The 23,221-nt window shown below is 39.8% G+C and overlaps 1 protein-coding gene across 1 annotated transcript in view; it reads left to right on the top strand.

Moving 5' to 3' along the window:
- Positions 1-897: 897 nt before the first annotated feature.
- Positions 898-23,221, top strand: part of EYA4 (EYA transcriptional coactivator and phosphatase 4) — a 145,371-nt gene continuing 123,047 nt past the window's right edge. The window contains exons 1-2 of the mRNA XM_039381776.1: positions 898-1,000; positions 17,667-17,768. Of these exons, the coding sequence (XP_039237710.1) occupies positions 17,736-17,768 (33 nt within the window). The 5' untranslated portion in view covers positions 898-1,000; positions 17,667-17,735. The remainder of the gene's footprint in view (positions 1,001-17,666; positions 17,769-23,221) is intronic.

Raw genomic sequence — 23,221 nt, 5'->3', positions numbered from 1 at the left:
ACACTGGCCAGCTTGAGAACAAGCAGACAAATGCATCCTGTAAAAGGGTACACCAACCACTCCTGTTGTGTAGTACTTGATCATTCAGACACTCATAGTCCTTCCAAAAACTCAGGATTGCTTTATAGTATTGGTTTCTTGTAGAAGAAACAAATGGAAAAGTCAAGTGCAGACTTCACTACCTGTACTCAAGTGGATTGGCATTAGTCAACCTGTGACCCTTCAGGGCCCTCTCCTTTGCTCCCATCACTATTCACTGCAGATGTCAGGGAGTAGCAAAGGCGAAAGGTGCAGGCCCCGGGCTGCGAGGCCCGGGAAGGCCGGGAAGGACACTTCGGAGTTGTCTGGTGGCCGGGTAAGCCGGCGGTCCATGCCCGCCGCGGTGTGCTGGGGCCGGGGGCAGCGGCAGTGCAGGCGTGCTGAGCGGGGCTTAGTAGGGCTGAGCGGGGCGGCGGCGGGTGGGCAACGGGACAGCCGGGCTGCCGTGCCGAGGTAGGGGCCGGAACAGGGCGCAGCCCCGGCGGCAGCTCCTGGCACAAGTGCGAAGCCGCGCGTCCCTGACTGCGCTGGCTCCCGCGGTCCTCGCCCCCTACCTCCGCGCTCCCGAGACGGCCATTCTGGGCGGGAGAGCGAGAGGGGGTTACCTTTTCTTAGGAAAGTCCCGTCCCTTGCCAGAGAAACTTTCTACGTTCCTGTGCGTGAGAGGCAACTAATTGCACTCGCTGAAGTGCGAGGAGTGTTTGGCTTCTCCCGTACCAGCCTCCTCCTCCTCCACCTCCCCCTCCCTCCCCCCCAATTTCCCCTCCCGTTTTGCTCCGAGTTGCGCTTTATTTGTGTGTGAAGAAAACGGAGGGGGGGGGGGGGAACTTGTAGAGGGGATGTTCTGGTTTTGCCAGAGGAACAGTGCAAAAGGGGAGCCTCGGCTCGGAGAAGGTACGAGAGTAAATACATAAGGAGCGGCCCTAAAATAAAGGTAGCGGCATATCCCGGCAGCGAGAAGGTGAGTGTCTCTGACTTCGCCGTCCCCGTGTCTCCCTCCCACCTCTTCTGCTCGGAGGTGGAGGAAACCGGTTCCCTGTCGCATGTGCATGTGCTAGTATTTAGCGTTTATTTAGCATTCTTTTCGTGTTGGTCCGATGACAACAACAACAAAGTTACTGTAAAACAACGTGATGGGAAGGAACAACGGAGGGGTAGAGACGAGCTTTCGCCCCCGGCCCCCAAGCGAGTTTAGTTGCAAAAAAACAGACTGATCTCCGGTGCGAACGCGGTGAATTTTTCCACGCCCAGCCGGACTTTCTGCCTCTCTCCAGGTGACAATCCCCGCGGTTTTAACCTCACCTTTTTTCGGCTAGCTGTTACTGGCGCTGCCGGGGTAAGCCCGAAGACAGCCGCAAGCCGTCACGGCTGCCGTCGCATTGTTCCCCGCTTGCCCCTCCCGTCCACCCCCGTGACGGCGGAAACGGGGGGCCTGGGCTGCGCCTCGCGAGCAGCTGGGGGCTGCCGGCCCGCCTGGGGGAGGCGGGGGGCAGGTCGGCCTGCGAAGGCCGGGGCCGGCGGCGGCTTGACCGGAGGCTGGGAGGAAACAACATTTCTGGCGGCGGGGACCCCCTCCGGCCAGAGCGAAGTGAAAACACTCAGGGATGGTAGCGAGCCCCTTCCCGAAACTCCCGTTCCTTCTAGCCAGGGTCTGGGCAGCGCGGGGGCGAGACAGCCTGGCCGGGAGCCGCAGGCACAGGCGGCGGCGGCAGAGGAGCCGTCGGTTTTGCCGCCCGCCCTCGGCCCCGCGCTGCCCCAGCTGCCGGCAGCGTTCGGGGGTCGCCACTGCCCGCCTGCCTTTGGGTGCCGGCGGATGGGGCAAGGCTGCCTCCCGGCCGGCAGCCGCCGCGGCGGCTCTGGCAGCCACTTTTCCCAGTGTCCGAGGGGAGCGGGGACACAGTTGCCTGTTGTTTTTGTTCCTCTCCGTTTCCTTTCCCTGAGGGATGTCTCCTGCCCTTCCCCTCCCCCGCCCCGGCTTGTTTTTCTTGTGGTTTTAAAGGACAAAACGGTGCGTTTTCGGGTCGTCCCACTGCGCCCCCGCCCCCGCCGCGGGTCCCCGCTGCGCCGGAGGAGTGGGCCGTGGGGAAGCCCCGGCGCGGGGGTCCCGCTGCCCTTCCCACCGGCGATGCGGGGTCCTGTGTTTGGTCAGAAAGCGTTTCCACGTGGGGAAGCCTTGTGTGTTTGCGGGTGTGCGCGCATACTTGATCCGCGAGGAGGTAACAGGATTCTCCGTGTTCAAACCCAGTGGGCTCATAGCCATTAATTTCCTTCTGCTGTCACTACAGACACTTCCAAAATCAGATACCCGTCGAGAACCGTCAGCTGGGTTTCACACGGCTTCGGCTGCGGTTCTCCTCGAGCCGCGGGGGCTCCGCGCCGTTCCCGGGCGCAGGGGTGCCCCGGGGCTGCTCCCGGCACCCACCCGCGGGGCAGCAGCCCCGCGGCGCCTTCCTCCGGGAAGGGAGAGCGGGATTCCACGGCAGCGCTGCTGCCAATCGGTAGTTGGCATCTAAAGTTTCATTTACATTTATGAAACCGCCGCTCGGAGCCAAGCGGGCGCGGTGCTGCCGGCCCGGGACCCGGGGGCAGGGATTGCAGCCGAGCACACGCTGAAGTCGCGCGTGGCGGTGTGAAATAGCTAGTACTTAGAAAAATCCTGGGAGACAAACTGTACGAGACAAGAGAGCGCCTTGGCCGGTTCGAGTTTAAGCGTGAAGTCATGCTAGAACAGTAAGGAAACAGCATTTACGGTTTTCTGGGTTTTGTTTTACGTGTTTCACATGCGTAGACTAGAAACTGTATCGAAGATAAACTAATCAACAGTTTAGATTTAGAGTGAATTATACAAAGCAGGCATCTCCCCTGTATGGTAAATATATTTTTTGGTCTGACCTCGGAGTTTGTTGTTTGAAGCATGCCCTTTCTATTAAAGCTCAAGCTATATCTTTGTTTCATTTCCGTAACGCTCAAAAGAAAACTTTCGTAAAATTGCTGTGGGTTTGACTTTTCCTCCTTGTATTTCTGAAAATGCTGCTAAATAACAAATGCTTGCATACCTGCAGTATGTATCATACTATGAGTAAAGTGGAAATACAGACTGACATTTCGCTGTCTTCCCTGTGATTCTTCCTCTATATTTGACATCTAACATTAGCTGAGCTATGACCGAAACAGCTCTTCTTGCTTTCTTTTGAAAGTTCTGGTATTTATGTTACCAGATGTTCTTCAATCAAATCTGATAGAAATGAAAGAGGAGTTTGTTGGCTGATCTTTTATGTATCTTTGTTCAGATAATTTGTATGCTGTTATTAATTGTTACGTGTATATGATTGAACTGCTAATAAATTTGGTTGACAGTTACTCTTGCTGGATTTGTATTTATTAATGGCTTCACAACACTTTCCAATAGAAATTTATTCTGTATGGATAATGCCAATGGAATAAATAAATTCTAAACAAGCAATGTAATGAGTAGGACAACGGTGGTTTTCCAGCTAATTGCAGTTTCCAGTTAAAATATTTCAAACAAGGTAACTAGAAATACAGCTATAGATAGTATCCTGTGGCATATTTTTAGCATCTGATGCAAGCGTTACAGTTTAACACTTTAAACTTTATGCAACTTTTGCCTTCCAGTCCTAGAATTAATGTTAAACACTGGCATTTGGTGTGGGAAAGGTACCAGTCTGTTTCCTTGATGTACTGGTGGCATTGCATGATGTTCTGTGCAATCCTTCAGTTTTTAAAATTTAAACTGCTTTTTCCTTTTAAGTACAAAAGTTAATACAGAAAGAAGGAAATTCCTAGAATTTCTGTCAAGTGTTCTAGAACGCAACTATTATTTTTTTGTCTGTTATCTTTTTCCTTCTTGAAAGTAGGGAGTTTATGAACTCAGAGTAAAACAGGTCTCCCTTTTTATAAGGAGAGTTTATTCAGCATACTTCTATATTGCAGCTGCTGATCATATTTCATAGAGCTGTTAAAGCACTTAAAACCTAAAATTAGGTACTGTCCGGTAGTAAATATTTCAAATCACTCCTTGAAGAAATAGAGAAGTGGGCTTAAATAAAAAGAGACGTTTTGAAATACATCATTGAAGAAAGGTAATCTTGCTTTGCTTTTACTCAAAATAATGCATTGCCAATCTAAATCACTGCTTTCAACATAGTGTTCTTTTGTCCGTAGTTTTTGTTAATCTCCTGCATTTTTATTGTGATTTTATGTTTACTTTATTTGATATCATAACCAGGTACTTTGTTCAAGCTATGTTTACGACGGCAACATTTGTATTAACAGGTGTTGAATTAACTTCTAACATGCCTGTATTTCCAGTGAGTGTTCTTGTGATACTAAGAACTGAAATGTAAGTTCCCTTGCTTCCTGGCGTGCGTGCTTCTGGATGGCTTTTAATTGCACTTGTATTTTCCAGATTTAAGATGAGTTAATTTACAGATTAGTATTTTTAATTTGAAGGGTGGGTGTGGGTTTATTGTATGGTAGTTTTCTATTTGTTTTTTAGTTGAACATAGGAATAGGTTTATTTGCTCCCTATCATTCATTTTTTGTACTGTGAGGGTTTGCAGGAGGAATGCAAACACAAGGGCATCAGACTAACAGACATCTGTCAAGTTGATCAAGTATTTTTAAAGCTTTTTGGAAGTTCAGTGCTAAACTGAGTCTAGTAGCAGAAACACTCAGATGTCTTTGCTTTTTCTTTGTACTTGACAATCCAGTAGTATTTCTGCTGTCTAATGTATCTGCAGTCTATCTGATATTTTTTGTAAAAAAAATGGTATTTACAGTATGCAAGTGGAAGAAGAGTTTTGATATTCGGTCATTGATCGAAAGGTTTATAAGTAAACTTAATATGTGCGATTTTTCTTTTTTGGATTTAGATATTGCGCAAATGTGTGTTCAACTTAACCTTTTTCTGTCATTGGAAAGCGCTAATTGATCTTGCTGACCCTGACATAATAGTATAGTTTGATATTCGAAACCTTTCAGCTTTAGCATGGCCCTTTAATCACCCCTGAGATTTCAGGGCATGGTTCTACTGAAGGCATAAACTGCTGCTCTTTTAAAAATTAAATAAAAATGGTTATTAAAAATAAATTATCTTTATGGTCTTTTAAAGTCAGTAGATGTTTTACCTATCAAAGCCCTAGGGTTTATAATATACATTAAAAAAATTCTGCTTTACTTGTATGTATTAGGTGACATTTTAGATGTTACTGTATAAACATCAGATTTTTATGAAATAATTTTCTTTGGCCAAGTCCACACTTCTGTGCTGCAGTGTTATTAAATCTGTCATTAAATTAGAATTGGTTAAAGGAACTTGGATGCGCTTTGCAGTGCAAAAGCTCAGATAAGGAGAGTGCTTATATATCAAGTAAATAATAAAATTTATTTTAACAGGCAATAAACCTCACATTTTTAGTCCACATTTTAGTTTGTAATGCTGCTAGAAAGATTGCTTTTGGGATGCCTGTTAATGCAGTACCTTTGCAAAAACTATGTTAAAGAAGTTTCTTCTTTTTGTCTCTAAACCTGAGAAATGTAATGAATACCTGGCTTTCTTTTTGCTGTAATGTTAAACAGTGAAAATTACTTGGATGATCATATATCCTATATTGAAATGATTGACTGGGCCGTCTCAGTCACAGGATTGTATGTAGACTAGTTATCAGACTTTTGAGCAAAATGTCAAATGCAAATGGTTGTCTGAAGAATATTAAAGTTTAAGCATATTAGTTTCAAATTTGTTTAAAATTTCTCCATGTCTGACATTTCCCCACTTCTCCAAGGGAAGATTATAATGACCAGTGATTATCTTCAGAACTGTGGAGGTCCATACACTAGTGAGACTTATTTGGTCTTAAGCTATCAGGCTTAGGTACAAGACACTAAACTTTGAGTTAGACTGCAATTACCATAGATTCAAAAAAGAGGAGTTTGAAGGTTTTCTGTGCCTAAATTCCTTTGGAGATCTGTGTCCTTTTCCTAGAATTAATTAAATAAATAAATACTATATCAGTGATTTTTCATTGAGCGGCCCTCTGTAGAAGTAGTGTAGCGAGTAATATTGCGGGGCTGTGGAGGGCAGTTCAGCTGGATGTAATTTATGTGCTGTCTCAGAAGAACTCAGTCTCTCTGGGCTGACTGAATACTGTGTCTTTACGGTTGTCTCATATTGTGGCAGGTCTATACAATTTGACTAATTTGGAGCAGCAAATTGGAAAAAAGACCTCCCAAGACAACCTACAAAACATTCACATAGAGAAGACTGATTTTGTATAGGTGATAACTTTTTAGTTATGCGTTTAAGTTAATATACGCTATATTTTTTGGCAGCAGTAGTTACTTTTGTGATGTGACTCAGTATAAGCTGACATTCTCAGCAGCGTAAAAAATTACTGCTGCCTTTCTTTTTTTAATTGGGTAGATGCAACAAGTAACTAGTCTGCTCTTGAAACATATATCATTAAACCACAAAAATCTACATTAAACCGTGAAGGGTCTGATTTAGACCACAAAAGTAAAAAATAATAGAGAATTTGCAATTTTTCAAATAATTCTCCTCTATGACTATGTGTATATAACTACTGAAATCAATGCTGATGCTTGAGGTAATTGGAAACTTAACTTGATGTTTTGTGCCAGATCCTTAGCTGTTGCAAATTGGAGTAGGAATGCTGAAATTACTGGAGTGGTCTCACATTATGCCAGATGAGTATCTAGTCCTCTATTCTTAGTGCAGTCTGATTTTTTTTATGGGGAATTGCAATATACATTATATGTGAGAGATCACATGCACAGGGAAGTGATCCTGCAATACTTAGGAAAAAAAAAAACAAAGGAGCAATAGGTATAAATGTCCAAAATATATTTTTATTTTCTTCCATTTTAGCATATTTTCATACTCCTGAGTTAGAATATTTTTTTTGGTAGCATTTTATAAATGACCAGAGAGATGCCTTTTACAGTAATTGTATTCCTGAAAATTATGCAGTTAGAAATATTGTTAATTGTATTCTTTTAATTCTCTTCAGGCAACTTTGTTGCCCATGGAAGTAAATACTCCAGTTGTGCTTATTCAGAGGCATTTGGTGAAGGCCAAGCATATTCAATGAAAGGCATGAAGTCCATTTACCATATTAAATCCCGCCTAGATGTTCCTTTTTATTTACTGTAGTATGTTTCCAGAACATCACAGAAAATGAAGTTCGCCTTACTCCCAAGAGAGAGCAGCTAAACTAACCTCTGTACACTTCAGTTTAAGCATCCTGACATCATGCTATATGTGAGGTTTTTCTTCCAGCTCTTCTGAGTGTCCCAGCATAGACATGATTTCACAAAACCAGGCACCCCCCAGGGAGATTATGCACATTTCCTCTGCCAAGTTCTAGCAACGCAACTCGGACTCAACCTAACATTTCTGTTCTGATCTTAACACAGAGGACTGGGGAGCTGGGAACCAAAAGGGCTGAATAGTATAGAGGTTTCACAAATGCAATAGTTATATTCTGGGAAAGGGTCTTGTAAATAAAACTTCCTGTTACCCCAAGGCAAGATTTGGGACTGTGGTGGGTTTTCCAAATGGAAAGATTAAAGTACTTTTCCACTCAGCCACCTATTTTTATGTTTATTGTAATCTGTCATGGCAGAAAGAGCTGGTGTAATGTTCATATTAATTTTATTCAGTTAATTGCCTGTTCAGGGAAGCAATTTTTGCGTTCAAAGCACCAAGTCCTGAGCTCACTGTTCAGCAGTATGTCTGGGAGTCATCTGCAATAGGAGGTCTTTAGACTAAAATGGCCAGATGATGTGTTTCATAGTAATTTCTGGTAGCTAGTTAGCTATGATTCAGCTTGTTTTCCAATTTTCTGTTTAAAGGATAGTCTAATTTCTCCAAGGGCTAGGTAAGTAGTCAAATTTGTGTCATAAAACAAATGAAGTGGAAGGGTTTGTTCCCTGGTAATTGTGAAATTGTCCAGCTTCTTGAGGTCTTGCTTAGATCTGCAATGAATGAAGTCTGGGATTAGAATAGCAGCTTCAGAGATGCTGTCACATCAGGACAAAGTCTGCAACAGTTTGATTGTAAGGTCGGTAGGAAGAGGTCCAACATTTTGCTCTGTTTTTACCTCATTTCCAGGAGTATTGGTTCACATAAGCGTCAGTAGTAGTAACCTTATGTGTGACTAACCATATCTCAAGTTCTACTTCCATCTGGTTTGTGTGGTAGAGGACAGAAGAGTGTGAATCTGTGGTTTCACATTTGGTGGCAGTGCTTCTAAAGCAGCCCCTTAACCCGCCTCTGCTGGCCACTCATTCAAGTTGGATCTGTTCCTTGCTGTGGTTCACAAACAGCTGTGCTGGCAACGAGGCAAAGGTCGGAATGAGTGGCAGCACCCATGCTGCTGAGCCTGGCAGCGGTGCTGCAGAAATAGCCGCATAGTCTCTGTTACCTAATCTGCCACCTCTGTTAACTGAAGTACAGGGTCAAGTCTGCAGGATAGGTGGAATTTTTCAGAACAAAAACATTGTCTACAAAAATGATCCCTTGATCTTCAGTTGAAAGGTTCTATTGATATTGGGATTTTTAACTAAAATTGAAGTAACTGCAAATAATTTGCAGATATAGGTGCAGGTTAAAACAATAGGGAAAGTATTGGAGCCTTTGGAAGGGACAGTTATGATTTTCTCAAAGGAAGGCAGGAGTTCAGACACGATACCAGATGACAGAACTTTTCCGGATCTTTGCACTGCTGTCCAAAAGCTGGGCTTGCAGGGGACAGGCAGAGCATAACCTCACTAGAGGTAGAATGTCACTACCAAGGGCTGCAGCGCTCGTGACAGGCTGTATTCTTTTACCACTATTCCTGGGGAAAGAAGTGTAATAATTTCTCAGAAGTGGCCATTACTTAGCTGTCACTGTAGACAAGTGCTTAATTTATGGCATCTGTATTTTTTATTAGCCTCTACTGTCACAAAGTATTAACTTACATGCTATCACGTTCCAAATGCCTTTTTTTATGTTGTTCCCATATAACACTGAAATATGCATACTATACTGCATCACGGGTTTATGAACACTGAAGCGTGCCAAACCAGGGATATTATTTTTGATGTGAGTACAAGTTTGATTTCCAAAGATAAGTGTAGTGATGTAATAAAGTTCTGTGAGGGTTTTGAGTTGACATGATTTTTTGATTAATAAACTTGAAGGATACAAAATCAACTTGGCATAAGTGAAATGGATTAAACAGCAAATTAAAGTATAGATTTCACAAATACTTTTTAACAAGTCTTTAAAGAGGATGCTATTACAAAGAGTTTTTTTCAGGGGCTAGTCATCAAATCAAAACCTAGTTGTTATTTTACCTGTGACAGAAAGATTAGTAAGTACTACAAGAAGTAATACCCTTGATTAGAACAATTGCTGACCTAATAAAAGAGATTTTTCTTCTTACAAACTTCCTTGTACTTCTGTTGCTAGACTGCAATGCCTACAGCACTGCTACTACAAAGACTGAGGGATTGGTAAATAATGAAGAGAGCAGATTGCTGAGAGTACTCTGGCTCATTGAACAAACTGAGAGCAAGCAAACAGTATGTGCTTCACTACAAGCCAGCAGTTTATTTAAAAAAACCCAACAACTGGAGGCCATAGCAAATGATCATGATGGTATCGTAGGCAAAAAAGGAGTAGTAATTTAAACAAAGTACTCTGCAGAGTGTGGGTGCAGCTACTACTGCAAAGCTGTACCCTTCCTTAGCCTTAGAAAGGAAGCTTGAAAAATTGGAGAAGTTTCAGATATAAGACCAGAGGAGTAATTAAACAATTGGAAAATGTGTCTTCCAGGGGATGAACAAATTTTAGTTTACCAAAGGAGAATGTTGCATAGTTTGATCACAGCTAGTAAATATGTAAATGGGGGAAGGAAAATATGGTAAAGAAACTATTGTCAAAGCAATTGTTATAATTAAAATCTGAGAATACCTGTTTTTCACAATTACTTTATGTGGCGCATTTGCTTCTGGCTCATAGTAAAAGAGACTCTCCTGTAGGATGGTGAGCTGTTCGATGGATTTCATGACATTTCCATCTCCTGTGGGGACTACTGATGAGCCAGGAACTGCAATGAGTGCAGACAGCTCATGTGAGGATCAACAGCATAAACATGTAGACTATACAGCACTTCTGGTATGGGGCTTAGCATTTTCTTTGTGCTGGACAAAGGCGATACATAGAAAATTTTCTACTTTTCATTCATTGTGTTCTGATGGTTTTAGTTCAACTTGATGGCTGTGGTGCAGCATTGTTAGGCTTGATGAGTAATAATTGTCATTCTGTTCTGTCAGAAACAACCTGAGCTGCGTGCTGGCGCCAGCAGGAGTTCCGTATTCTGGGACAATTCTGCATTAACACTTTTTGTTTTCCATTGTTCATGGAATGAGAAAGGAACACTGTCTCAAATGCAACATGTAGGGGCTATCGTCAACTTTAGTTAAGAAAAACATTGCATTTCTTCTACCAAACAATAACCAAAGTACCCATGTTTCTTTTTGGTGACTTTACTTTTCTATTTTTTTCTGACATTTCAAAATGTTCCATTAAAGAACTGTAAGAGAAACACTTGCAGTAACAGGAATGGCAGCTGCTGGGCAATGACGCTGACAGCTAAAAAGGATGGTCAGACTGCACACTTCCCCCTTTGTCAGGATGTTTCTAGGGATCCTAGCGAGTATTTGAACTTCTTCAGTAGCTATCACTGCATACTCATACTGTTGAATACACTCTTCAAGCTATGGCATGACTTTTAAAACAAATAGGATGTGTAGATATCATGCTGTCATGGCTTTCGTGATATCATGTGCTTGGATTCTTTGAGTTATTTTTTACAGCCTTGTAAAGCTGCTGTTTGCTTTTATGTAGAGGATGTGCTTTTGGGGGAGAGAAAATATTTTCAAGTCTGCAGTGTCTCTTTAAATATTCTGGCTAACCAAGTAGAACCTTTTTCTTTCTGTTTTCAATGGCTTCTTTATGAAGGACTGAAGTGTTTTATTTGGTTTGTTTACAGCTATTTCCTACAACAAAAGGGAAGGAAATTGTCTCAGAAATTAACCAAAATATACTTCATAGTAAAAACCCAAATCCTTTCCCCTAAAAAATCTAGTTGTTCAAAGCATTGAAACGACCAGCTAGTAGCATCTTTGCATTACTTGTTTGTTGGTGTTTTTTCCCCTGGGAAGCATTCTTCATTTTGGTAAGGATTATATAGGCTTTGAGGGTTTGAAAACACTGTGTTTAATTTTTTTGCAAATCAATTTCTCCTTATTTTCAGGGGAACACAGTGGGATTCTAGATTAGATTTGTGTACAAATCCAGGCCAGAAACTGTCTTAGCATTTGTTTTATTTATTTGTATCTGGAATAATTGGTAATTGATTAATCCGGAATGAGACAGAAGAGGTCTATGTGCCTTATCTAAGCGTGAGTGAAGAGGTCTCTCACAGTTGGGAAGCCCCCAAGCATCAGTGGATTTGCAGCTCTGGTTTCAATCTCAACAATTTCATGGTATATTGTGCAATGTTAGGATAAGGGAGATATTGCTGAGTTTATAATTCTATATTCTGAAATTCTGAAAGTAATCCTTCTTATTTGTTGCACAGGTGTGGGATGGAAGTCGTAGGAAGAGTAGAGCAGTCAGTTTTACTCATATTTGGGTACCTGTAAGTTGTTACCCAGTTTCACAAGAGATAAATGCTGCACCAAAGTGTTATTTTACCTAAACTCTGTGAGATACAGTGCTTGCAGTTGTTTGCCAGGAAGTCTTTCTATTTTGCTCTTTTCCCACTTGTTTTGTTGTATGATGGTAGTAGGACAGCAGGCAGATCTCTTGTCATAGGCTTTTTCTGTTTCTTACCTGATTTATGTACCTAAGTGTTGCAGGGACCTCATGGTCTGCGTTGCTCTGCTTTTTTGTCTTGATGCCTGCTTTTGACTGGCACCAAATGGTTTTGTGGTAGTGTGACCTGTTTCTAAGTTAGAAGTGTCTGATGCAGAGTGGGAATAACACCTTAATTTTTCTTGGATAAAATCTCCACAGATACCACACAAGCAATGCCGTTCTCCAGGAAAATCAGTTCAAGGAAGCAAACTGCACTAAACTGACAATTATACAAACATTCACTGAAGACCATACAGAATTTGCAAGACTGTGTGTAACAAAGCAACTTGCATGAAAGCCAATTATTTAATGTAAATTTTGGGGAGTTTTCAGTGTGTTATAGTTTGGTGGGATGAATCATGTCCATTTTGATTACTGTATTTAATGTCTGACATGAATTCACATACTCAGAAAAGAAAATAGAAATAATAAAATTATGTCCTGGTTATAGATGTGTAATTTTTCAGGGGAGGGAGAAGGTAAAAGGAATCTATATGAGCCCAGAACTGTATATGTGTGATGGGTGTTATCTCTGACTAGGTCATACTGTCAGGATGGCTTTGTTTGACTTCTTAACTGTTCATGGTATTTAAAATGTGTTAGTCATTTGCTCTCCCTTCAAGTTAGCTATATATAATAATATTTCTTACTGCTTTTCCACTAAAGAATTGTTTTTATTAGTGTTGACACCCCTTTCAAGAAAACATAGCACTTGTATAAGATAAAACACCAAAGCAAACAAAGCTAAAAATTATTTAACATAAATATATATAAATTAGTTCTAAAATTAGATATATATCAAGCAATTGCTTTTCTGAGATTATGATGAGAGACAAGTTTTCATTCTGCCTTACAGCATAAGAAAGCTGACATCATCTTTTTCTACCAAAGCATGGACAGTGATCTCCAGCTTTTAGAAAGCCTTAAAATTATAATTTTGCTTATTTTCACAGAATCACAGAATTATTGGGCTTGGAAGGGGCCTCTGGACATCCGGTCCAATGCCCTGCCTAGACAGGGTCACCTAGAGCAGGTTACATAGGAACACATCAGGTGGTTTTGAATGTCTCCAGAGAGGCAGACTCCATGACCTCCCTGGCAGCCTGTTCCAGTGTTCTGCCACCCTCAAAGTAAAGAATTTCTTCCTCATGTGGAAGTATAACCCCTTGTGTTTTAGTTTATGGCCATTGCTCCTTGTCCTGTCACTAGGCATCACCAAAAAGAGTCTGGCACCATCCTTCTGACACCTCCCTTTGAGATATTTATATGCGTTGATGAGGCCCCTTCTCAGTCTTCCCCAGAGTAAACAGTCCTAGCTCCCTTAGTCTCTCTTAATAAGAGAGATGCTCTAGACCCCTAATCACCTTTGTGGCTCTCCTCTGGACCCTCTCCAGTAGTTCCTTGTCTTTCTTGTGCTGAGGAACCCAGAACTGGACACACTATTCCAGATGGGGCCTCACTAGGACCAAATAGAGAGGGAGGATCACCTCTCTCGACCTGCTGGCCACACTCTTCCTAATGCACCTGAGGATACTATTGGTCCTCCTGGCCACAAGGGCACACTGCTGGCTCATGGTCAACTTGTAATCCACCAATACTCCCAGGTCCTCAGCAGGACTGTTCTCTAGTAGATCAGCTGTACTGGTACTTGGAGTTATTCCTCCCCAGGTGCAGGACCCTACACTTGCCTTTATTGAACCTCATTAGGTTTCTTTGCCCAATTTCCCATCCTATCAAGTTCCCACTGAATGGCAGCACAGCATTCAGTAAAAATATGTGGTCTTCAGATAAATCAGAATAAAAAGACCTTGACAATGTGCGCAAGGGGATTATCATGTGCAAAAAATTGTTGTGGTAGAAACTGAGGACCATCCTCCCTTGCCCAGAATTTCGTTTAAGAAGACCAATTCCTATTGGACAAAGAAAGGACTTTCTTCCCAAGTTTTTAGGTTGAAGTAAAATGGGGAAAACTTTTTGGCTGATGGTCAAACTCCAGATGATGGATTCTTCTTGGAGTTCCATCTCTCCATCTGGCTGGCTGGAGGGCCTGAAGCAGGCTCTGAAATACTTTTGAGAAGTGTCAAGTGCTTTAAGGCTGTTTTTTATGTGTGAGTCCCCAAGCTTCACATTCTCTCTTGAGCTTGTGGAAGTTGTGGCACTGGATCACATTAGACATCCCATAGAAAGTGTCATTACATCAGTCACCTGTTTATTTGTTGGAATCCTAGTTTTCTGAAGAAATCATTGCAAAGGGAGAGATCAGGTCCTTGTTGTATTACGCTTTCAGTCATTTATAAAGCAGAATGCAGCAGATCCTCAAGTAGCTTTTTATTTTCTTTAACTTATGGGTGTGTCTCTGAGAGGAAACACATGTTTCTCCTCATGGTCAAGTCCTGGAAGTTGCAGTTTAAATTTGATGAAGTGTTTTATTCCCCCAGATAAAAATAAATAAATAAAAAATTAGATTTAAATGCATTTGTTGTTGAGGAAACTCAAGAATCCTCCTAATTAAGACATTTCTTAGAAAGGTAAAATTTTTATCTGGGAACATAAAACACTTCATCAGTTTTAAAGCCACATCTGCAAGGACTGTATCAAGAAGAGAAACAGGCATTTTTCTTTATTCTGGCTTGTCTGTGTATTTAAGACTTTTAACAACAATTTTAAAAATATTTAAAGCCAGTTAGAAACACTTGCAATATAATAGGGATAAGAGTGCCCTTCCTCCCTCTGTTTTTAATCTGGTTCTCTTGATGGAATAAACTACAAGGTTGAATTGGTAACTGGATTATTGCCTCATAAAACAGCACGAGGTTACTATTATCCTTTAATTTTATATCTTTATTAGGGAGTAATGTTGGTCTTATTTAAATCACTGACTTCTCTAATGGTTTTTCTCTTTTACAAATTTATGAAACTAAACCCTAAAGGATTTGGTCTAAGTGCAGTTGGCATAACTGCCATTATAAAAATCTTTGGGTTAGCAGTTGGTTATAATCAGCTGCTTTAACTGGGCTCAAAATGTAGCAGGATTTAGCTGTTGATAGGTAGAATAATGCTGATAAAATATTAATGCTGAATTTTATTTTAAAAAGCTGAATTTCCAATAAGAGCATTTGAATTTTGATGCAGCATGAAGATGAACAATAGTGCTCTGGAAACTGTATAATTTAGCACGTTCATGCAAAGGATATATCTAACACATTGTGTGTTTCTGCTAAGATTAAAAAAACTTGTCTTTGTCTTGCAATTCAGTAAAGTAACATTGGAAACTGTTGAAGGCTAGTCTTTTCTAGAAGGTGGCATACAAGTGGCATATTTAGTGATGCATTCCGGTGAATACATCCACCTGAATTTTGGGACACAACACATACCGTGGGTGAGTCATTGCAGTCCTTAATAGGAAAACTGTTGGATTTATGTCATCAGGGTGTATTTAAGATATCAATACACTTTGTTTTTTAAGGAAAAATGTGGCATCCATCTGTTGATTTCAGAGTGCTTTGGTTAAGGTCATGATCAATAAGAAAAGAAACACTAATATGGGTCTGTCTGTTATGGTATGGCTCTGTAGTTGAGTTATAGTTGAGTTTTACACAGGAAGTGAATGATCTGTCACCTTCAGTGGCTGACTGACAGAATTGGAGCATTTACTGTTTTAATGCAAGGCAGGTGCTGACTTTTCAGTCAGTATTAGTCAAATTGTTCTGAGTTTTGTATTTTCATTGTTTATTTCTGCAGACAATCTTACAATGCAATAACATGCATGTACTTCAAACTTTAAATTAGACTAGATTTTATATTTAAGTTATTGATGCAACATTTTGGTATTGGTTATAAAAATTCAACTCTGTTTGGATTTCTTCCTTTGACAGGGACTGCTGCAGGCAATGCCATGTAGAGCTGCTTTCTCTTAAAATACCCACTGTTCTTAGTAGGTTCCTTTCTGAAATTTGTCTACAGTGGGTGTTTTAAAGAAGCCTTTCAATTCTCCTTTTGTCTTAAATTGAACAAAGGCTGAAGAAGATTTTACAAATACAAGAGTGTGGGCTGCACACTGATCAAAAAACATGGGAAGTGGTTACAGTTTGGGTGAAGGCATCACAGGTGAAGACATTTATGTCTTACATCCCTCTGAAACTAAGAGGACACTGAAAAAACAGAAATTATTTATAGCTCTATGATATGGTGAAATACATGCAACATTATTTTCTTGCAATTGGTCTTTTCCTTACGTAACATCATGGCAAAAATTAATGAAATCTGAATGAAAATAATTTAGAAACTTAGACAAGAGGGAAGACAGGAAGATTTAGTTTGGGGGAAGGAAAAATCCAGGTGAAACTGGGAGGAAAGTAGTTTGGGGCTGTGCATTTGTGTGTGTTCTGGAAAATATCTGATGCAAAACCAATGAATTTTTTAGAGTTATGTTTTGGGGAGTAAATGGAGGTATGTCACGTAAGTGGCACTTGAGATTAAGAGAGCGGGTATTCACAGGGCAGCGCAGGACTGCGGGTGAGAATATGTAGGTGCTATGGCTTGTTTCATGTATATTCCATAGCTCTGGTTCCTTTCAAATGTTGTGCCTGTGCCAATAGAGCTGTACTTTGTTTAACCTCAGAAAAATAGTGGTTGCATTTATGCAGGGTGGAGGTAGCACAAGGTATAAGTGCTTGCTGGTCAGAATATAACAGAGGTCCATAATATGTTTATGTTATTGGGTATACTTCCAGGTAATGGTTTCTTGTGTGCCTTGTTGATAAACAAATCCAGGTAATGTTGATAAGCAAATCCAGGATGTTTGGGTTCCTTAATGTATGTGTTTACATATGGTTATTTATTTTTTCTTTTAAATGTAACATTAATTTTGATTAATAATATAATGATTATTGCATATATGAAATATCCCTGGCACTTTTTTTTTTGTTCTAAATGATGCAAATTTGCATAACTCCAAAACAGATCTTTTCTGAGAATGGAGATCATAGTACAATTGTGTGGCTTTATAGTTAAGGTTAACCTAATGATACATGGGCAGAACTCTTAGGATTTTCCTACTGAAGAGCTCAGTATTTGATGAGAGTGACTCACCCTATTAGAGAAGTCATAGACATAGCAGATAATTAGGGTAATTTCTGTTATTTAGCACTTTGTAGGGACCTCCTTGTTATAAACCGCTTTGTGTACTTTATTTAATCCTAAAGGAATTTAATGAACCTCAGAGAGGGGACTTCATGCTGATGATTGCATAATGACTTTTTTTTCTGCCAGACACTTAATGACTAAGAGTTTATCATTAAATGTGTTAAGCACTTCTGTTCTATAACTCTTTTTCTAATATGTTCTCCCAAGGGTTATAATTGATTGTCTACTTAAACAGCTGCCTGTATTCAACATTTTGGTTTGTTGGTTTGTTTTCATAACTATTTTTTGTCTTGCAGAAGTCAAAGAAAAGTTCCTGTTTCTGTTTGTGTATTTTAGATAATTCCCAAAATAATACTCAAGGTGTTGAAGCACTTTACATGAAATTAGTCTTCATATAAATCAATGAGAACTTCGCTGAAGATTTTAGTGAAACCACAACCTCAGTTAGGGGGTTTGTTTATTGCAGATTTGCCTTAGAAATGAGGACCCTAGACTAAGGTGTCAATTTTTTATCTTCTTTTTAATTTAGACTACTGAGCTGTAAATTAAAGGGAAGATAATTTCTGCTCGTGGAGGAAAAGAAACGCGAATAACCTCAATGGAAGACTCTCAGGATCTAAGTGAACAGTCAGTGAGTACAAATGTTGATAAACATGGATAGAGTGGAATAAATTGAACTCTGTACAAGTTGTGTGAAGGGACTTGGGATTTGAAAATGATAGTAAGATCTGGAGAAAGGTTCTGAGCTTTTAGTTTGAAACCTTCTCTTAGTTCATACATTAAATAAGTGGTTTTAATCTTTTTTACCTGTTGAAAGGTACAAGATCATTGCTATATAGGATTTTGCAGAACTAGAATTGTTGGAGGGATACAATAAAGGTATAGGGGAAAAATAAAATGTTATGAACTTGCACAGTGCTATGCCTTGTTCAAATAATTGCATCAAAATGTATATCCATAGTGATCTGTCAGTTTTGCCAAAGCAAGAGTTACCGAAATCGCAAACAAGATACTTCAGATGGTCAGACTGTGGCAGACGACATACATTAATTGTTTCAGGATTCTCTTGGATTTCAAGGGAATTGCGAGAATTGGCAGTGTATCTCTCTGTTTCATGTCAGAGAGAGATTCCCCTTGTCATTGATGACAGATCTGTGAGAAATGGGGTGGACATTTCTTCTCCTTTTTCCTTTCTTATTTCTCCTTTCCATTAAGGATGTGGTCTCCAGACTTCCTTACCGCCAGACTGCGGTTCGGAGGAGACAGTAGACTCCAAGCAAATTTAAAGTTATCTGGGCTTACCATCCGCAGTATTGGCTTTGTTTTTAGTATCTTAATTTCTTAATGTTTCTTACTGGTCACAGTAGGGGCATATTTTGCAAGTACCATGATCCCCTACGAGTCTCAGCTTGGGCTTAATGTACTAAAGATCAACAAAGGGATTTCTTATTTCTATTTCTGATATGCTGAAAGAGGCTATCTATGTAATAAACTAGTTTTAATATATATTTTTTATAACAGAGACTTTTATGGGTAACACAAGTTCAAGGAAGTGGGAAAACCTGCATGTATTTCTAAAATGTCAGTAATTATGTTTCATAAGGAGTACTTTGCTCCTGACTGGATAGCTCCTATCTGAGACTTTATCTTGGACTAGAGTTTTATTGCTGATTTTAAGTGGTACAGAACTGGAAAGTCTTAACAGTGTTTTAAGTCCCCATGGTGGCACTACTTGGGACAGCTGCGCATATTTAAATTGTTTTAGAGCACGTAAAAGCTACATGGATTCATAATTTAATAAAGTTTTATAAAGGTCATAAAAGATTGGGCAGAAGTTCATGTCTTGCAGTCTGTGAAACAATTGTTCTGTGGAGTATACATGGTGCAGTTATTAATAAGAAGTAGATGAGCCAGTTTAGCTTAGTGCAAAAATGTCTTTTCATAGTAGTTTAAATGTTTTTGCAGCACTGGATGCCTGGTAAATGCATATTTTAGTAGCTATTTTACTACCTCATCACAGTATAATTTCTGTAGTATTTCTCATAATTACTACATATCTTTATGATAATGCATGAAAACAGTCTTGCAGATTAGAAGTTGAGGTGAAATCTGTGCTGTGTTACATGTGGAGGCAGGATCTTCTGGCTTTATACTATTGTTAGTGTCACAGAAAATTGTGATTCAAGACAAGTTTATTCTTCTTACTCTTTGCTAACAGTGACAGAAATTCAGGGTAATGGATGGGAGAGCCACTTCATCACTCCCTTCATCCAGGTGTATACTGAGACTTAAGATCTCACCAAGATGTTGGGCGCTGTCCTGGGAGAAGGAATTGTGCTGTGAGGCCCATCTGCCTAGAGCAGGCACTGACCCTTCATTTCCCAACTTCAAAAGCTGTTTTGCTATTATATCATGGCTAAACTTCTCTTGCACCCAATTTTTAAAAGAGAAAATAGTGTTTCTGGCTTAGTTCCTTAAAAACCACAGGGCGCATCTGTGGACTAGAGATTCCAGGTAGAAGGGGGCATTCTCAAGATGAGGCTTTGGTGGCTTAGGCTCTAGGAAGGTATCAGATGTAAATCCTTCAAGTCTTCTGCTTGAAGTGTAGCTGTAGTGTTTTGTACTGGTTAATGGTTACTGGGTAGTTCTAGGCAGTTTGTGTTTATCAGGCAGAATTTCTGGTTTTCGACATGTTTGGGGAAGATAAGTACTTCATTCCAGCTTCAATATTCCTCTTAGGGAGCTAAGGGCATAAGATTTAGATAATGAAAATTCATGGAGCATAAGGATGTAGTGTATTAGATTATGTGAATAAGCATGAATGTAAGATCTGTGCTCAAACTTGTGCTGGCACCTTGCCTCAAATAGTCTAGTCCTTGGTTACTTGAAAGACTGCGTTTCTCTGCAAGTGGGATAGGTGAGAAGGTGTTTGCTGTTGGATGGTACGTTTGATGGACAGTTGAGTTTTTTTGAATAGAGATATACTTTATTGAATTCATTTCCCTGGGCATTCTGTTAAAGAGTCTTTCACCCTTGGGAAAGGAGGCCAGGCATACTTACTTTGTACAGTGAACAAGGTTAATTTTTAAATTTAATTGCCTTAAAAAAGAGGAACTTTTGCTAATTTCTGCAAGTATATCATCCTCCTGCAGCATGATATACTGTTTTGTAGCTTTTATTCTGACTTCTCCATAAGTTTGAGATCACTATTATTATTTTAATGCAAGTTTTTGCTGTTTACTCTGTCTTGTGTTCTTTTAAAATGCACTAATAGGAAATGAATTGTTCTATGATTCCTATCCTGAAAGTGTATCGCAGCATCCCTGTAGCTATATGAGAAATGAAGTCTTACCCTTTTGTCTCAGGGCAGTGACGGGATGACCACATGTTGCTTCAGATATCTAAGTGCACCTCTGTTCTCTGAGCCTCTGAAGAATTGTGTTTGACTGAATTGAGCAGCTGCTGTTTTCTGAGATGCCAGCTTGAGTAGATGTATTACATATACCACTTAATGCATTATGTCATTAATTTATTTATTTTTCCTGTTTTTGTTTCTGATAAATTCCTTGCTTCTGCTATGTTTTAAATTGTTATGCTTCTGGCTGACCAGAAGTCAGTCTACTTGCCTAATTGTACTGTAGAACCTCTATACCCAGAAAATTGATGTTCTCCCTTTCCTTCACCTTTTCCCATGTGGCAGAGGTGGGGGAATCAAGCCTTAAACTAGCTCGTACAGTGACCAAAAGAGTCAGAATCAGAGTAGAGTTTATTATACTTTGGTTTTCCTGTCTTTACTCACAACTGCATAGGTAAATAGCTCTATTTTGAAGATCAGTGGGAAAATAATTCAAGCTACTAGCTGACACAGAGCAGAGCTGGGATCCTTCAGGTGCAGCTGAGATCCAGAAGATCCCTGCAGCTGGCATGGAGTGGTCTGGGTCGTACTATCGTGGTACTGTACTTCTGGGGTGGGTGTGTGTCCTAAAAATCTCACAACTCTCTTTTTCTTTCCAGTTCAGATGCAGAATATACTTGTACGACCATGCATAAGAAGGAAATTTTCTTTTCATTGATAGGAAGGCTCAGTTTTCATTCATAATGAAAAAGAAGAAAACAGTAAGAGATATATTTCACAGACAGAAGAAAATAACCAAATGGTCCTCCAATGTTCTGGTGAGAGGTCTGTTACTAAGTGCAGGCTGCTATTTAGCAAGTAAAAGAATACTTTAAACCACATATATTTGTTTTACATGGGCAGATGTAGCTAGGTAGAAACAAAGTTTTCATAACTGTGTATGCCATAGACTTTATGCACACTACATTAAAAAAAAAAAGTAGAAGGTATAAGAAAATACATTTTATTTTACTATTATTGCTTCCTTCAAAAAAAGCCAATTTTTTTCTAAATGCTAACCAAAAATACTTTTTTATCAAAAGATGCATGTTAAAAGTTCTTCTACTTAGTTTTGAAATGAGAGAGAAGGAAATTTTGCAGATCTTGTATTTATGAACAACCTAGCAATAGGGAGACAAAAGCTTTTTAAGACTGATCTTGGAGATGGCTAGTAAAATGGTAAATGTTTAGCACCGAAATAGTCCTCTCATGTGCCTTGGTATAGCAAACACATACAGGATCTTGAGAACTACAATTTTACAGTCTTATTTTATTCTTTTCTAGTCGTCACTTGCTGTTCAATCTGTATTAGTAGAAGAAAAAGAATTTGGCTGCTAACTTGCTAGTTTAGGATTTCAAAGGGCCTTATTAGAAACTGGTGTAATTTCATCCCCTGGCCCTTTTATATAACAGCATGCATATTTAGATTACTTCATTTTAACCTAGAATTAAACAATAGATTGCAGTGCTGTAGGACAGGACACTAGCAGATGTGAGGCTAAACCTGAATGAACAGGTTTTCATTTTTCTGATGTTTGGACAATCATCCCCATTGTGCCCTGGGTAAGTTGTTTGTTTTTTATCAGATTATGCAGACTGTTATATCTGTTACTTGTATTTATGGCCCACTGGGAGCTGGACAATCCCTGGCAACCTTTTCAGACAGTGTTTGCCCATTTTCGTTTTGTTTTAATGTGTGAAGCTGTCAGATGTGATCCCTTTGCAGATCAGTTTTCAGCTGTAGCTACTTCTCTGTCACACAAGCACTGTACTTGCAGCATTTAATCTTACCCCCGTCCAGGGTGGGCAGCTTGCTTGCCCCAGGAACTTCAGCTGAAGCTCATTTCAATGAAATGAAAATTAGTTCAAACTTTTTAACTGAGTTTTAAATGTTCTGTTTAATTGTTCTGTATCACAGCATAGCATGTTATGGTTCGTATCTCTGTCATATCAATATCTGTAAGACTTGGAATATTACAGGCAATTAATCTTGTCATATTAGCAATGTTGGTTGAAAGAGATCTCTGGAAGTTAACTAGTGTAGCTTCTGAAGTGCTGGCAGTATGCACAAATATTTTACTTATAAAAGCAAAGAACTGTATCAGTAATATCAGTAAGTGAAAAAATTACAGGTTTAATAAGAAAAAGAAAAAAGTTTCCTTAACAAATGATTACTTGTTTTTAATTGGAATGAATCATTGAAGAAAAATTCCGTAGCTTGAAGTCAGCTGTAATAGAAAGTAATAGAAAACCAGCATGTCTTTTCAAAGGTGTATTTCAGAGCATTTTTGAGAGTTGCTTAGGTATTTTATTACCTCCTTTCTATAGACACAGTAACTGACACAGAGAGATGGCTTGCCATAGAGGATCCAAAATTATCAGCCATTTGAATTACAGTAGATCAAGAATAAAGTGTAATATCATAATTCCTAGTCTCCCATCTAGTAAGAATTTGAGGTAGAAACAAACATCACTGTTGTTCTCTCTCAGCTGCAAGACCTTTATTTATGGCATAACAACCTCTGTGAACACATACTGGTTTTTTCTAATTACTTTGCCCTCTGTTACTTCAGCATTCTGTCATTTCTGTACAATAATCTACCAGTGCTAAATTTGAAGCTGCTTTTTCCAAACTACATTAGTGGTTGTATATATATTTTATTTCTCCAGTTTACCAAATGGGATAGACT

This window comes from Pipra filicauda, unplaced genomic scaffold (genome assembly GCF_003945595.2).
Source record: "Pipra filicauda isolate LSUMZ 115617 unplaced genomic scaffold, ASM394559v2 scaffold23_size5868930_pilon, whole genome shotgun sequence".
Taxonomy (NCBI): Eukaryota; Metazoa; Chordata; class Aves; order Passeriformes; family Pipridae; genus Pipra; species Pipra filicauda.
This window is presented reverse-complemented; position numbering and strand designations above follow the sequence as displayed.